Source organism: Elephas maximus, chromosome 9 (assembly GCF_024166365.1).
Source record: "Elephas maximus indicus isolate mEleMax1 chromosome 9, mEleMax1 primary haplotype, whole genome shotgun sequence".
Classification (NCBI taxonomy): Eukaryota; Metazoa; Chordata; class Mammalia; order Proboscidea; family Elephantidae; genus Elephas; species Elephas maximus.
Window position 1 is genome coordinate 63495443 of NC_064827.1, and position 13869 is coordinate 63509311.

At 53.5% G+C, this 13869-nt stretch overlaps 1 protein-coding gene across 7 annotated transcripts in view; it reads left to right on the plus strand.

Moving 5' to 3' along the window:
* Positions 1-13869, plus strand: part of COL27A1 (collagen type XXVII alpha 1 chain) — a 167206-nt gene that overhangs the window by 109268 nt on the left and 44069 nt on the right. For all 7 annotated transcript variants that reach the window (XM_049895041.1, XM_049895040.1, XM_049895044.1 and 4 more), the window contains 8 exons: positions 4564-4617; positions 5226-5270; positions 5411-5455; positions 5726-5779; positions 6921-6974; positions 7798-7851; positions 9243-9296; positions 10879-10932. In XM_049895041.1, coding sequence (XP_049750998.1) covers positions 4564-4617; positions 5226-5270; positions 5411-5455; positions 5726-5779; positions 6921-6974; positions 7798-7851; positions 9243-9296; positions 10879-10932 — 414 coding nt within the window. The remainder of the gene's footprint in view (positions 1-4563; positions 4618-5225; positions 5271-5410; positions 5456-5725; positions 5780-6920; positions 6975-7797; positions 7852-9242; positions 9297-10878; positions 10933-13869) is intronic.

The following is a 13869-nucleotide window of genomic DNA, read 5'->3' on the forward strand; positions in this document are numbered from 1 at the left end:
GCACAATGGTTAAGTGCTCAGCTGCCAACAGAAAAGTCAGCGGCTTAAACCCACCAGCCACTCCATGGGAGAAAAGACCTGGTGATCTGCTTCAGTAAAGATTACAGCCTAGAAAACCCTATGGGGCAGTTTTACTCTGCCCTATATGGTCTCTGAGTTGGAATTGGCTAGACGGCACCCAGCAACTATGTATCTAGCAACTATGTATTCATCACATGCCGTAACTGGTTTTATCTTAACACTACTCTGTAGATGCTATTCTTATCCCCATTTTACAGATGAGGAAACTGAGACATAAAGAGGTGAAGTTACCTACCCCAGGTTATACAGCTAGAAAGTGGCAGGAGTTGGGATTTGAACCCAGGGAATCTGGCTCTTTTGCATACTGAACCCAGCCTTGTTTTCAGTGGGGCTGGGAAGGCTGATGTAGTGGTTTTCTGCCCCCCACTTGTGTACAGGTACAGCCTTGTCGTAAGGAGGAACGAGATGTCACAGGTAGAGCAGGCAGCCTATGCTCGATATCCAAGCTCTATGCGTGGGATCTGTGATTATTATTCACCTCTTGGCTGAATTTCAAGTGGTTTTTAAAATTCCCCCTGAACCAGATGGCCTGAGCAGGCTGGGGTGAGGGGAGCTTAAGAGGCATTCCTCTGGGCCTGTGGGGCCCCTCCCTGGCTGAGGCCCACAGGGCAGCCAGGTTCCACCCTGACCAGGTGTACATTTCCTCCCGCTCCAGGAAGCCCAAGAAGCTGGAGGGTGAGCTGCTGCAGCCCTGACCCCTGTCCCCACCCCAGACTCAAGGGTCAGGCCTTCCTCTGACTCACCGATCATCCCCCCTCAACCTGTCTCCACCACCCCTTCCCAGCAGGGGTTTGAAGAATGGATCTCCTGCTTGAAGAAAGCCAGGCTCCCAATCACATCAAAGTCTCTGGGGCTGGGAGTGGGGGCAGAGGTCAGGAAATCCAGCCTCCTACCCCCGCTGTGTTTGGCAGGAAGGCAAAGCCTGTGCGATTGGACCCCCGGACTCCCTGCCTAAAGGGGCCACTTCACGGAGGGGGCAACTGAGGTGGGGGCTGAGAAGCACCCACTGTGCCCATGAATGAGCTCGATTCTGGACAAGTCCCTGTGTAGTTCCTGGCTTGCCCTGTGAGCCTTGCTGCTCTCTGGGCCTCGGTTTCCTCACATGTGCTGGGGACGGGGGAACGGACTCAGAAGTCTGTGGCAGGGCTCTGCCTGCTTCTCTGCCCATATATGAGCTAGGCCCTGATGCTCACCCCGTTCTTCGGGGAAAAATGAGCACTAAGAGCTTGAGGCCTAGAGAAGGATGGGGCCTCTGACTTTGGCCCTCGGTGGGGGTTGGGGGGCTGCTGACTAGGGACTGGGCCCACTGGCCCCAGTTGCAAGTGTGGACTCTGGGATCAGACAGTCCTGGGTGCAAGTCTCAGCCTCCACAGTTACCAGCTGTGGGCGCTCAGGCTGGTTTCTTAACCTCTCTGAGGCTTTTTTCTGTTTGATGGGTGATGTTAATTCCTCCTGCAGGGATGTAAGGATTCTGAAACGACTCTGCTCCTGTGAGTAGGGGTTAGAGCTCAGCAGAGGGCCTCCTATTTGACCTTGGACAGCTGACTTTCCCCCTAAGCCTCTGGTTCTTCCCCTGTGAAATGGGTCATAACAGAACAGACCTGTTGTCAGATGCTCCTGGGGATATAATCACTTAAGGAGTGCCTTGCACACAGTAGATGCCTGCTAGGGTATCAGCATACAGCAGGTGTTCAGCCTGTGTGTGTTCCCTCTGCTTCTTCTGCCCCTTTATCTTGAGAGCTGTGGTCAGCCGGATTTTCTGTCCCTTAGTTGACTCCTCCTGCTAAGCCTGGGCCCGGGCCTGACTGGCAGGCAGCCCTGGCCTTGACTGCAAACGTCTTCCTCAGGGAGCAGATACAGGACAGTGGCTCCCCAGAGGGGTGGGCCAGCCTCTGTTCACTGGGGAAGAAGGGGACAGGACTGAGGACTTCAGGCGATCCACAGAGTAGCCCAAGGCAAGATGTTGGGTATGCGTCCGCCCTCGCCGCTCTGCTGCACTTGGAGCTGGAAGAATGGTCCTGTTTCCCCCAAGCCAGGCCCAGCGTCTCCCTGAGCTCATGGGTGTTCCCAGGGGACAGTGGAGTCTCCCAGAAAACAGGGATTTTAGAGATGGTCTTCCCCAACACCCTGCCCCTCTCTGCAGCCTTCTGGCAGGCTCCTCTAGGCCCTGATCTCCACACTCGCTGTGACAGGGGACTCAATCCCATCTGATAAACAGTGACAGGTCGTGATAATAAAAGAATGGGCAGCAGCAGACTTGGGTTCAAATTCTAGCTCCTTCATTTACTAGCCATTTGACCATGAGCAAGCTCACCTGTGTCCTGAGCCTCTTTCCTTATTTGGAAAATGACCATAATAACTTTAACTATTTTTGCTGCTGTTGCTGTTATTATTATTACTATTAATATACATCGTATAAACTTCTCCAGAACAACTTTGATTCCTAGGATAAACAGGGTGCTCAGAGCTACCCTTTTCCAGAGAGGTCTATCCTCAGCTAGAGACAGAGGCCAGCAGCCAGAGACCCTCTCGAAGGTGGGCCCGGCTGCCTACCCGTCGGCTTAGTCTCTGTCCTGACTCCTGTGACCTGGAACCCCCCATCCTAGTCCATCTCCACCAGGCCTGGTCACCATTTAATACCAGGTCACCATTCAATACTCTGAATCAAGGGTGTTAAGTCTAACGCATGATCTGACGGTGTTCATGTGAGCCTGAGACTGAGGCTCAGAGAGGGGAGGGTCTTTCCTGAGGTCACACAGCAAGTTGGTGGCAGACCAAGGATTAGCATGCAGGCCCTCAAATACCCAGTAGAGTGGCTTTTTCAGTAATCAAATCTCATCTTGAGTCTCTGAAAACTCTCAGCTGATTCCATCTAACATAATAGAATGTAAACTGCTTATTCTGAAAAAGAGACCAAGGTCAGATTTGCTAAATCACTCCTCCGTGTCCCTGCCTCTGGGGAGCCAGCAGCCTCCTTCTGTAGAGCCAGGCAGGAACAGGAACCAGCCATTACTGAGCACTTACTGTATGACAGGTGCTGAGCTGCCCTGCCTTGAGGGAGCGCTTTCTTGTCCCCATTTCAGAAATGAGGTAGCTGAGGCTCAGAGAGGAGCAGTTACTTTTTCCTGAGGCACGACAGTTCCTGAGCACCACTGTGCCTAATGCTGGACCCCGCAGTGGGCCCCAGACCCTGGGCCAGGAGCCTCTGGGAACAACAGCTTCAAGCTGAAGCGCTGTCTTAGGCCCAATGGTCTCCTCTTCCAGGCTTACTTCATCAGTGAAGTGTTGTGTAAGACTCTGGTGTGTAGTGGAAGCAGCGGGAGTCTGAGGCAGCTGATTAATTGAAATGTACTTTGATTTAAATTGACAATTTCCTTGTTCAAATTTTAAATGACTTTCTCTTAGTTTACTTCTCTCATTCCTCGTCCTCCTCCCACGTGGGACTTCCCTGGCCCCTTTGGTCTGCGGGAGTATTACAGGCAGGCCCCCTGGGCTCTGAGGCCAGGGGTGGGCCAGCCTCCTTCATTGGACCCTTTGTCTCCCCAGCATGGGCCTCTTCCCAGCCCTACAGAACAACCACCCTCCATGGGGCCTTTTCCAGGAGACTACACCCCATCTATGTCCTTGTGGGAGTCCCCATGGAGCGGTTACATGAGGCAGTGTGTAGGACCCTAGAGGGGCACCAGATGCTAATTGTGTTAAGTGACCTTGGACGAGCCACTGCCCTTGGCTGGGCCTCAGTGTTCCCAACTGTGCAGTGGGGGAGGGGTGGACTCCACTTGTCTTGGGGGGGCCTCCCAACTTTCCTTGGACAGGGGTTTTCCTGGGCCCAGAGCTCCAGGGATCAGTCGCCTGACTCCTGCTGCTGATCTACACCCCCCCCACCCTGCCCTGTCCCTCCTCACATTAGCTCTTCTTCTGTGCTGAGCCAGATTAGCTTACACATCTGGCTGTAAAGGGGGGCTACACATCTGGCTACAGCCAGACCCTCCCTGGGTCTCTGTCAGTTTCCCCCACGGGCTGTGGCCCTGACCTGCTCCTTCCAGTGTGCCCCTGCCATAAATGTGCTGCCACACACACCTGTTTCTACCCTTTGTGCACTCCGGGAAGAATGTGCCGTAGAGGAGTCTGAACACTTGGCTGTGGGAACTTGGGCAAATGCCTCTTGGCTCTGGCCCTCAGTTTTTGCCTCTGTGAAATGGGCTGGATGGCTGACCCCCAGAGTCTAAATAGAGTTAATGGTACACTGCCCAATTCCTGAAGGGGAGGGCCTCTAGCTGAGTCCACCCATGCAGTACCCTCTGCAGAGCCATCTCGGCAGACACTTTGCACAGGGGTGACCTACCTCAGGGTGGCAGTGGGTAGGAGGTAGAGGAGGAGGAGGGAGCCCCAGGCTTGTGCAGGAAAAGGCCCCAGGCTCTGGTTTCCAGTCCAAGGGAGACCCCTGCTGTCCACTGTGCTAGTCCCTTTTTCCTATTCCAGGGCCCCCGAGGACCAGATGGAACAGCTGGGGAGCCGGGGTCCAGGGGCCTAAAGGTACTGAACCCCATGGCTTGCTTTTCCTCCCACCCCAGTGGGGCAGGAATCCAAGAACCCAACTTCACACTTTCCTCTGCGGTAGGCCTTTCAAAAACTGCCGGGGAGTCTGCACAGCCTGCAGGGCAAGGGCCTGAGAGCTTGCCTTATCCACACCTCCTGGCCCCTGCAAGGCCGCAGCATAGGAGCAGGGTGGGAGAGAGCGCAGAGCATGAGGGTGATAGTGAGAGAGCTGGTGAGAGCGTGCAAGCAAGAGAAAGAGCAAAAATGAGAGCGTGAGCACACAGAGGAATCACACGCACTCTGGCCCCTTCCCCAGGCCCCAGCCTCCGGAAGCCCAGGCTGCCTTTGGTAAGCCCCATCAGTAGGATGGCATTCTCTAACCAGACACCTGGTGGCTGCTGCAAGCCATTCCCCTTGCCCGGCCTTAGTTTGCCCACCTGCACAGTGGGCAGAGGATTGGACGCCATGATCTCACAGGGCCCTTTCATCTTCCATGTTGGAGTGTGTGTGTGCGTGTGCGTGCGCGCGTGTATGTGTAAGGGTCATTCCCTATGAAGGGGCTTCCCACGCACCTGCCCCACCTTCATGTGCTTTGCTCCCTGCAGGGCCCTCCAGGACTGCAGGGCAGACCAGGCCAGCCTGGGCAGCAGGTATGTTGCCACATCCCCTCCCCAACCAAGAGGCCAGGCCAGTGCCAGTCAGGCCCCTCTCTGCTCCTGGCTTTGTGTTATGGGCCCCCCCAACACCTTTCCTGGCATTCAGCCCCTAATGGCCCCAAATGTGCTTCCAGGGCGCAGCTGGTGAGCGAGGGGACATGGGCCCACGAGGCTTTCCTGTAAGTAGTGCCAGTTCTTGGAATTCTGCACATGGGACTTTCAGGGGGTAGGGCACACTAGCCACTTTACACAAGCTCCTGTCTTTTGTGGAAACCCTAAAAGTTTCCTGCACTGAATACCCCCCAGCATGACTCCTTCCTCTCTGTCACATGGGGCAGAAGGAGAGGTGGACCCTAACGCACTGCAACAGGCTTGACTGAAGCCAAGGGGACCAGCAGGGTGGGGAAGACCATGGAGGGCCTGAGGTTCCCTTTGTCTGGTCTCTGCAGGGCATTCAGGGTCCCTCGGGTCCCCCAGGCACCAAGGGTCTTCCAGGAGAACCGGTAAGTGCTCTTTCCCTCCCTCTTTTGTGTCTGAATTCCTGGCCAGCCATTTGGATCTGTGGGCCATGTGGTCAGACAAGAAGAGGATCTGGAGGCGGACAGTGCCGGAGCTCCACTGCCCTGATGGGACAGGACTTGGGAGGGTGAAAAGAGCACTAGACAGGGGGCTCAGGAGAGCTGGGTTCCAGTCTAAGCTCTACCTGCCTCCAGCCTCAGTTTTCTCACCAGTAAAGTGGTGGTGATTGTCTACCTTGCCATTCTGCCATGAAGATTATATGAGAAAATGTATATAGAGTGCTTAGCACAGTGTAAGGCCGAGGGAGGGAAGGCAGGGAGGAAGCGGGGGAAAGCGAGAGGATAAGAATAGACTAACAAGCCTATTGGGAACTGCAGAGTTGACTGGAACTGGGACTGGGGTTGGACCCGGGAGAGTAAGACAGCAGGGAAGGCAGGAGGAAGTGGCAAGGACCAGTAGCTCAAAGCCACGGAAAGGGTTTGCTCTTTATCCTGGGCCAGTGGGGGGCTATTGCAGGATTTGAAACAGAGGAGGTTACCTGCCCAGCTTCCCCTCCAGCAGATCCCTCTGTGAAGGATGAATTTGGGACAACTCAGGCATTGAGGAAACCCGTGAGAGGCTGTGGAGGGTGGTGGGGCTGGGCTGGAGGTGCTGAGTGGAGAGGAGAGGACCCACCTAGGGTTTCAGGGCGAGGAGCCCCACACATAGGGTGGAAGAGAAGGGAGTTGCACCCCTGGGCCACTGCCCTATTCCCATATTCCACTTGCCTTTTTGCTCAGTGGATTTGACCTGGGCAGCCAGGGGAGAGGGGCAGGGGAGACAGATTTCCAGAAGCAGATCCAAGGTGGTTGGGCATTCCAGGACCTTCCAGGCAGAGAAAACAGTGAGCAAGGCTCAGAGCTGTAAAGGATGGGCCCGCTGGGTTTAGGGAGATGAATAGGAGGATGTGCAGAATGGATTGGAGGGGAGAGATGGAGATGGTGGGCAGGTAGGGGGCACCTTGGACACCACCATGACCCTCAGTGTGTGGGCGGTGGGGGCTATGGGCGAGCCTCTCCCTCACCCACTCCAAAGAGGGCCCAGGCTGGTGTCTCCCAACTGTCTGTGTGTCTGTCTGTCTTCTAGGGCCCCCAGGGTCCCCAGGGACCAGTTGGCCCACCTGGAGAGATGGGACCTGAGGTGAGTTCTGAGGGCCCCTTGTTAGGTCCATGCTACTGGGGATATATTGGTCCCCCGCTTTCCCCCCTCCCCTCCCCAGGGTCCCTATGTGCCATTCTCTGTCCTGGCCGAGGAGATGGTCTTGTCCTGTGTACTGCAGATTGAAGGGTAGGTCCACCCTGATGGCATAGGACAAGGAGCTGGGCTCCCGGTCCCAGCGTCACTGGGTGGAACATGGGTTGGCAGTGCTTTTCTCTCGGCACCATAGAAAGCAGCAGTGCCCCGCCCCCTCTGGGACTTCACAGAGGTGTGACAGAAGAACCAGCCCTCTTAGGGTCAAGCAGCAAGGGACTTGCAGAGGTCCAGACACGCCTACCCCTGACTTACCTCGCTGAGGAGAAAACTGAGTGCTGGGGTTTATGCAAGGGCTGAAGCCATGCTGATGGGGAGAACCCAGGACCCCTACCTGCCCTTGCCTTCCTGGCCTGGCTGCAGCGAGAAGGGCTGATGTGCTCAGCCCCAGCACAGTATCCATTGGCTACCCCCTGTCATTATGTGAATCATGAAATTTTCCTCCCGATGCTTGCCAAAGGGCTCCTGATGTGGTAAACCACACTCGTGGGGAAATGGAGCTTCACAGCCACAGGGCAGCCAGGGACTCAGGCAGCCTGGGCCCAACCACCTGCACCCCTTCGTTCCAAGCTCGAAGGAAACTGAGCCCTCCCAGCTCAGTGCTGTGTGACTGAAGGCACATCCCTTGCCCTCTCTCGGCCTTAGTTACCCCCTCTCTTACTACTAGAGGAGGGCCCTTGCTCTAGGAGTAACCAATGGCATTTTCTTGCAGGGGCCATCAGGGGCAGCAGGAGAACCAGGCCTTCCTGGGGAAGCCGGGATGAAGGTGAGCCGGGATGAAAGAAGAGAAAAATGACTTGTTGAAACCAGCTCCCAGATGGTGGCCACGTCCTCCTGACGGAAGAGAACGGGCCTTTCTTGTGCCCAGGATAATGGGTTCTCTGTGTCCTTGGTAGGGGAGCGGGACCTGGCTGTGGCCACAGGAGAGTGCCCAGCCGGCCCGGAGCCCCAGCCCGTCCCTACCCCGGCCTGGCAGTGTTTTCTCTGGCACCTGCCCCTGCCTCCACGCCAGGCGGCCGTACCTCCATTCTCGATTGATACCATCTGCATTTCAATGCCAGTGCCTCTCATTACCTGCCCGGAAACAGGAGCCCATTGATAACGGGGCTCTGGGGAGAGCCTCCTCCCTGTTCCACTGCTGGAAGAGGACCTTGCTCCGCATCCCGGTCCCAGAGCCAATGAGCTATGCTGGCTGGCCTGAGGGCATTGTTGAGGCAGGACCTGAGGGACTTGAAGCACATCACCCCTCTTAAGTGCCTGAATCTCCTTGCCATTCAAAAAGGGGGTTGGAGCTCTTTGGAACTGTCAGACTTGGCTGAGTCCCAGAATCCTTTGCTCAAGCAACAATGAAGAAAACCACCTGCATATAAAACATAGAAGTGGGATTGTTCTTGTTGAAGTGGGCCTGGTCGTCCCCTCCTGGTGCCCCAGACATGAGCAGGAGCACATTATGGAAATCATCAGATTAGAAAGACCCTTCTTGTGGGGCAAAAAAACCAAAAAACCAAACACAGTGTTTTTGAGTCGATTCCAACTCACAGTGACCCTATAGGACAGGGGAGAACTGTCTCAAGATTAACAAGGCTGTAAATCTTTACAGAAGCAGACTGCCACATCTTCGTCCTGCAGAGTGGCTGGTGGGTTCAAACTGCTGACTTTTTGATTAGCAGCCAAGTGGGACCTCCTCCTCATTTGGGTTTCTCTGGAAAGTTCTCAGGGAGAGTGAAGAAGGTGTTTAGTCACATGTTTGCCATCTGTGCTGTCAGGGTTCTCTATAGCTTCTAGTTACTTAGTGCCCTTTGTGCCTCAGTTTCTTCATCCGTAAAACCAGAATAATACTAATACCTTCCTCACAGGGTTGTTGTGAAAATTAAATGTGCGGATATAGAAAAAGCACCTAAAACAACGCTATGTAAGTGTCCAGCTGTGATGATGATGGTGGCGGTCCTGATGACCCTTCTCTCCTGGCGTGGGAGAAGTCTATGGCCGGGACTTAACTTGAAACAAGGGCTGTAGTTGGTCTTTGGTCCTTGGGAAGAAGGACCATCCCTGGCTCCTCCACCCACCTCAAATCAGAGCTACTGAAAGTGGGGTGAGATGATGAGTGCTAGGGCGACTTTACCAACCCCTGATGGACTTGTGTTTGGTTTCTCCTAGGGTGACCTTGGACCCCTGGGCATCCCTGGTGAGCAAGGCCTCATTGGGCAGCGGGTAAGTTGAAGAAAATTCACTCTACCTGGAAAGCCACTGGGCTGGCTGTCTCCTTGGGTGCTTGGGTGGGGAGAAGGGGACAAGGAGGGACTTTACATAACCTCCCTGAGCCTCAGTTACCTTAATGGCACCAATAGCCCACTCCCACTGCTGTCGAGTCGATTCCTTCCACAGCCTTGTTCATTGTAGGCCAACATTTCCACAACATGGAGATCCTTTTCAGAAAAAGCCTTCTGTGGTCAATCCGTTTATGACTCACTAAAAATTCTGTGGTCTTTCTTACACACTAACTGTAGCATTTTAAAGGCTCTGAGAGGGCCTGCAATCAAGAAATTGGCTTCATTTGGTTTAATCCAGGATCTCCAAATTTGCTTGACCTCCATGCACTTTTATTGGAGAGCACCTAAGAGTGTGGCTGCTAACCAAGAGGTCAGCAGTTCAAATCTACCAGCTGCTCCTTGGAAACTCTATGGGGCAGTTCTACTCTCTCCTGTAGGGTTGCTATGAGTCAGAATTGACTTAACGGCAACAGGTTTGAGTTTTTTTGTTTATTTTTACTAACATCCAAAAAAAACTGTTCCACAGAAGGTATCTTTCCCATACCAAAAGAAACCCAAAAGCTTGGGGTTTCTTACAGTCTAGTGGATTGATTAGTGATGTCTGCCACGGGCACAGAGGGGCAGAATCTACACGCCTGTCACATCATTGCATCCCTGCCTCTGAGGCCCCTTCCAGCTCAGACTCTGTACAGCTATGAACTCTAAAAGCAGAGAAGAGACCCAAAATTAGTTTGACGGTCATTTTGAGAACTGAGGAATCCAGGAGCATGCGCTGGAGCTGGAAGGGCAAGCAGGGAGCTAGCTGGCTGAGGGTCAGACAGGAACTCAGAGCTCTTAGTATCATTCCCAGACTTGCCAACTGGCCTGCAGGGCTCTTTCCTCATCTAAGAAATGGAATTTGACCGAGGACTTCCATGAGCGCTCACTCCAATTCCAGTAGTAACATCACAAATGGCTACCATATTTGGGGTGCTTACCCTGTGCCTTATGGCAACCCTTAAAAGAAGTCATATCAGCTCCATTTTTCAGATGAGAAAACAGATACTCGTGGGGTAAGTAGCTTGCTTGTGGTCAAACAGCCAGTGTATGGGAAACCCAGGAGTAACATCAAGGTCTATCCAACTGCAAAGCCTGTTCTTAACTGCTAGGCTGCACTGCCTCCCCAGACCAACCAACACCCATCCAGGATGGCTCTGCAACCAGCACTTTCTAACTTGTGATCTCATTTAGCTCCCCCATCCCACACCACCCTGCGAACAGAGCAATCTGTGGCCTGGGGGTCTGCTCCCCTCTTCTGGAGAGCCAAGGGCAGATGCTTCAACTCTCCCACTCATTCATTAATTAGCCACTGTTTCTGTGCACCCACTGTGTGCCAGGTGCTATGCCAGGGCCTCTAGGGTCCCCACTGCCTGTAGATCTGCCTCTGGACTTGGGATCTTATCCTAGAAAGAGGAGAAAAAGTAAAAGCAGGCTGAGACCCCTTCCCAGCAATGTCCCTCATCTTTCCTCACCATTCTTTCTAGGGAGAGCCAGGCCTGGAGGGTGACAGTGGCCCCGCAGGGCCCGATGGGCTGAAGGTAAGTGTCCTTCTGGGGCAAGGCCTGCCTTCCACTGCTACCCCCACTACTCTCCCATCCCAGATCTAGATTTCTTCCTGGAATCACCTTGTTCCCATAAAACTCTTAGATCAGATCTCTGGGTCCCCCTGAGAGCAGGGTGGGTAAGGGCCAGCCCTGTCTTGTTGCCTGCCTCCCACCCTCCCCACAGGCCTCCTAGCTGGGCGGTACCAGGGACCATCATGGCCCACCGCTCCTCTCTTTGGGACTGTAGCTTCTTCTGGCTCACGGTGGTTCCTGAGCACCACCGCTTTATGCCAGGTCTGGATTATCTTACAAACATCCTAAAAGGTGAGGAAAATATTAGTCACCATGGATGACCTGTAAGTCACCGTTAATGGAGGATCAGCCACATATGTCACAGGGACTGTGCTAAGCCCTGTCACCTCAGTCAGTGCTATGAGATAGCACCTGTCTTTAGATGAGGAAACTGAGACACAGAAAGCAACTTGCCAAAGGATACACAGCTAGTAATTCTCACAGCCAGGACCCAACCTGGGGCTCTCTGGCTTCAAGTCTTCAGCTCATTCTGCTGCACCCATTCTAAAGGTGAAGCGACTGAGTCTTGGAGGGAGGCAGAGGTGTATGCACTCATAGCCCATGGCTAGGAGTGGAGGATCCAAAATTCAAACCCAGGGAGTGTTCGCAGCGAAGCCTAACTTGGACCTGCTACTTCCTATAGGTGCATCAGTCAGGCACAGATGCTGGCAGGGGTTGTAAACAGCCCCAGGCCCACTGGAACCTCGGGTGGGTGGGCATTAACAGCAGCACTCCCAGCCCAGGCCTGTCCCTCACCTCCATCTCTGGCCCAACCCTGGCCCACTGGGGGCGCTTTCCCCAGGCCTGGCCTGTCACACTGTGTCAATCAGTTCCCCAGCCCAGGGTCCCAAGAGCCATGTCCCGGGCTCCCCTCTGTCACCCGTCAACCTTCCTGTCACCTTGGATAAGCCATGCCCCCTCTCTGGGTCTCCATTCCTGCATTTAAACTAAGTGGAGGACTCAAACCACATAATCTCAGAGCAGCAGGCCTCCTCAGATGTCACTGGCTGGTCCAGCCGCCATCTGAGGGTTAAACCTCCCCGACCTCTACCCATCACTGTTCCCACAGTGCTCTGGGTCCAAGGGAGGAGCAGGAGTCTCCTGGCTGCTGCCGCTTCTCCATTTCCTAGGATGCCTCGCGGTTTTTCTTGCTAGGTCAAGAGCGCCCCCTGTCTGTTATCCTCTTCTGCCTTCTCTCTCCTCTGCCCCGACTGCATCTCTGGACACAACCTGGCCCTGGCTCTGGGAGCCTAGTGTGTTTGGCAGCCCCTCCACATCCTTTGCTCAGTACCTGCTGCGTTCTGCAGCAATGCTGATGAACAAATGCTTTGTGTGCTCATCACACATTGAACACTGTCCTGGGGCCTTACACAGGTTACCCCATTTGATCTTTCCACCAAACCTGTATGGTAGATACATTGTTCTTGGGTGCCGTTGAGTCCATTCCGACTCCTGGCAACCCTATATGACAGAGTAGAACTGCCCCATAGGGTTTCCTAGGCTGTAATCTTTATGGTAACAGATTGCCAGGTCTTTTCTCCCATGAAGTGGCTTGTGTATTCAAACTGCCAACCTTTCGGTTAGCAGCCAAGTGCTTAACCACGGTGCCACCAGTTATTGACAGATGAGGAACCTGAGGCACAATGCAGAGATCTGCTCACTCCATTTTGCTGAGGTGGGGCGGGGTGGGGCGGGGCGTCTTCCAGACTTGATTGCCTCACGCTGCCCTTCTTGCTTCCCTTTTCAAGGCTTCTTTTTCCTGCTTTCTCCCCGTTTCATTCCCTTCAAAGCCAATTCTACCTTAGTCCTTGGACCAGAGTAGTCACTCAGATGTACAGTGTGTTCCCTGGTCCTCAAATGAACCCCAGGAGAGAATCTGTTTTCATTATGGTGTTTGTGTGGGAATCACCCTTCCAGGTGATAAGCACCCCTCAGGTGTGCACAGCACTTTTGTGTAATGAATACAGTGCTTTTATGCCCATTATCTCTTTCGAGTTTGCTGACAACCGGCTGACGGGAGGCAATGGTGGCAAACCCCTACACCAGTATAACACTACACGTTCTCCCATGCAAGTACATAAAGTCAAGAGAGTTATCCTAGTTTGCAAAGTACGTCTTGTCCTACAAGGACAGGAAAGTTCCCAATACATTCTTTGACTGAGAAAACACTGTACAGATTCTCCCATTCAGCTACATGTAATTGAGAGTTACCCAGATTTTCAGTGTTCATTGTGTGTCAGAAGGATGGGAACGTTCCCAACCCAGTTTTTGACTGAGAAAACTGCGTAGATTTTCCTTTTCAAGTACATGACGTCAAGAGAGTTATCCTGGTTGTCAAACTACATCATGTGCAGCAAGGCCACAGAAGTACCTAACATATGCTTTGAATGAAAAATAGCTCTTCTTTATCCAAAACTTATCATGTGCTAAGCTATTTATATGGATTATCTCTTTTAATCCTCACAGTAACCCTTTGATCCCTTTTTTATAAACGCTTTCCCATGGTCACACAACTGTTGAGTACTGGCAGCAAGGTTTGAGTTTAGTCAGCGTGACCCCAAGGGTGAGAGAGATATTGTCTCCTGAGCAGTTGTTGTGTGCCATCGAGTCGATTCCGACTCATAGCAACTCCATGTGTGCAGGGTAGAACTGCTCCATAGGGTTTCCAAGCCTGTGACCTTTCTTCCGAGTTGCTTCTGGGCGGGTTTGAACCTCCAGTCTTTTGGCTAATAGTCAAGCACTTAGTTGTTTGCACCACCCCGGGACTAGGAAGAACTGGGAGCCCTGGGTTCTCACCCACGCTCTGCCACAGACTTACTGTGTGGTGTTGGGCATCTCTAACTCCCTCTGGGCCTTAGT